We start from the raw sequence: 1,454 nt of genomic DNA, 5'->3' as shown, positions 1-1,454 counted from the left end.
TTTCCCTGATTGTAGACCTTGAAACTGAGTGATGAGCTTCACCTAAACGAGATAGATTGCGTTCGGTTGCTTGTCGCTGCAAATCAGCAGGTACGATCCCATTCACTTCTCGTTCATTTTCAAATTTGAGCATGCGAATGATGCAATTTCTTTCTTATATTTATCTTCTGCTTAGTGGGGCTTAATGGGCCGGGAGCCGCTGGAGATTCAACGCCTTGCTACTGGACTATGGTACACAGAGAGAAGAGATCTTATATCAACCCTATTTACACTCTTAAGGGTAGGTCACTCTCTAATGGTTTTTCCGTCTATTTTCTTGTATTTTTATTGGGCTGCAACATTTTTCCATTAACTGTTTCCCCTGTTGTAAGCAGGCAGTTGTGCTGGATCAGGGCCTTGAACCCGATCTTATGGCTGAAATTCAGGGGCACCTAGAAGATGTTATAAAAGCTGGGCTTAGACAACGTTTGATTACACTTATAAAGGTATTCGCAACCTAGGTTATTTAATCCCGATATATACATAATTCTTATAGATAGTTTTGTTTCATGTCTGCTATTCATCTGTGATTGCACATGTTTGCGTCTTGAAAGAAGCGTGAATGAATTCCAAAATAGTCATTAGTCTCTCAAGCGTTTCAATCCAATTGCTGTTGAAGACTTAAGTATTTCTTTGAGCTTCATCTTTAGAGAGTTGCAACTTGTTTGATACTTCATTCTAATGTTACTAAAATCTACTTGATCAGTATGCCAATGAAAGACATTGCTTTCCTTTCTTTCAACTTGTGCCCTACTTATCGTGAACAAATTGATTGCATTTTCCATGTCAAATTGTATGATTCTCCTTAATGATGCCAAATTCTATTAAAATGCAAGTCTCATAGCTGGAAGACAGACAACTGAGATGAAAGTGCAGAATTAGCCCACGTGTGGATTATATTCAACAGCTGGAAGCATATAGTTTTTCAGGGTTAACAATGCCTATTTATGTTTTAAACTTGGAGGCTGCTTTATTTGTACCAGTGAATATGTTTAACACATGACTTTGCCTTGTGATGAATTACTCCAATCCATTTAGCTGACTTTATAATGTTTTCTTATGCCTTAGTCTTTGATTATAGTTTTGAAATCAAATGATTATAAGATTTGGGATTTAAAGCTATTAGAATCTGATAATTATTTCTGATTATCCTGTTTATGTATGGAAGTTTGTGGTCTTCTGTTTGTTATATTTAATCAGAAAGATTATATAACACCTAGAAAAAAATTGTCTGTTAGCTGCTATTTTGTTTTACGCATCAGCCTCACGTATTGATAGTCATGATATTGAATCCTTTATCGCTAGGAACTCAATCGTGAAGAACCTTCTGGCTTGGGTGGACCAATGTGCGAGCGATACCTTGTTGATTCAAGAGGTTCTCTTGTTGAACGAAGGGCTGTCGTTTATAGGGAAAG

General features: G+C 36.9%; 1 protein-coding gene across 1 annotated transcript in view; it reads left to right on the top strand.

The window, feature by feature from the left end:
• Nucleotides 1-1,454, top strand: part of LOC104808989 (nuclear pore complex protein NUP205) — an 18,024-nt gene that overhangs the window by 1,370 nt on the left and 15,200 nt on the right. Inside the window, exons 3-6 of the mRNA XM_010534861.1 lie at nt 16-90; nt 176-280; nt 375-485; nt 1,345-1,448. Of these exons, the coding sequence (XP_010533163.1) occupies nt 16-90; nt 176-280; nt 375-485; nt 1,345-1,448 (395 nt within the window). The remainder of the gene's footprint in view (nt 1-15; nt 91-175; nt 281-374; nt 486-1,344; nt 1,449-1,454) is intronic.

This window comes from Tarenaya hassleriana, unplaced genomic scaffold (genome assembly GCF_000463585.1).
Source record: "Tarenaya hassleriana unplaced genomic scaffold, ASM46358v1 Cleome15, whole genome shotgun sequence".
Classification (NCBI taxonomy): Eukaryota; Viridiplantae; Streptophyta; class Magnoliopsida; order Brassicales; family Cleomaceae; genus Tarenaya; species Tarenaya hassleriana.
The sequence above is the reverse complement of the archived record's forward strand: the minus strand, read 5'-3'. Positions and strand labels throughout refer to the sequence as shown.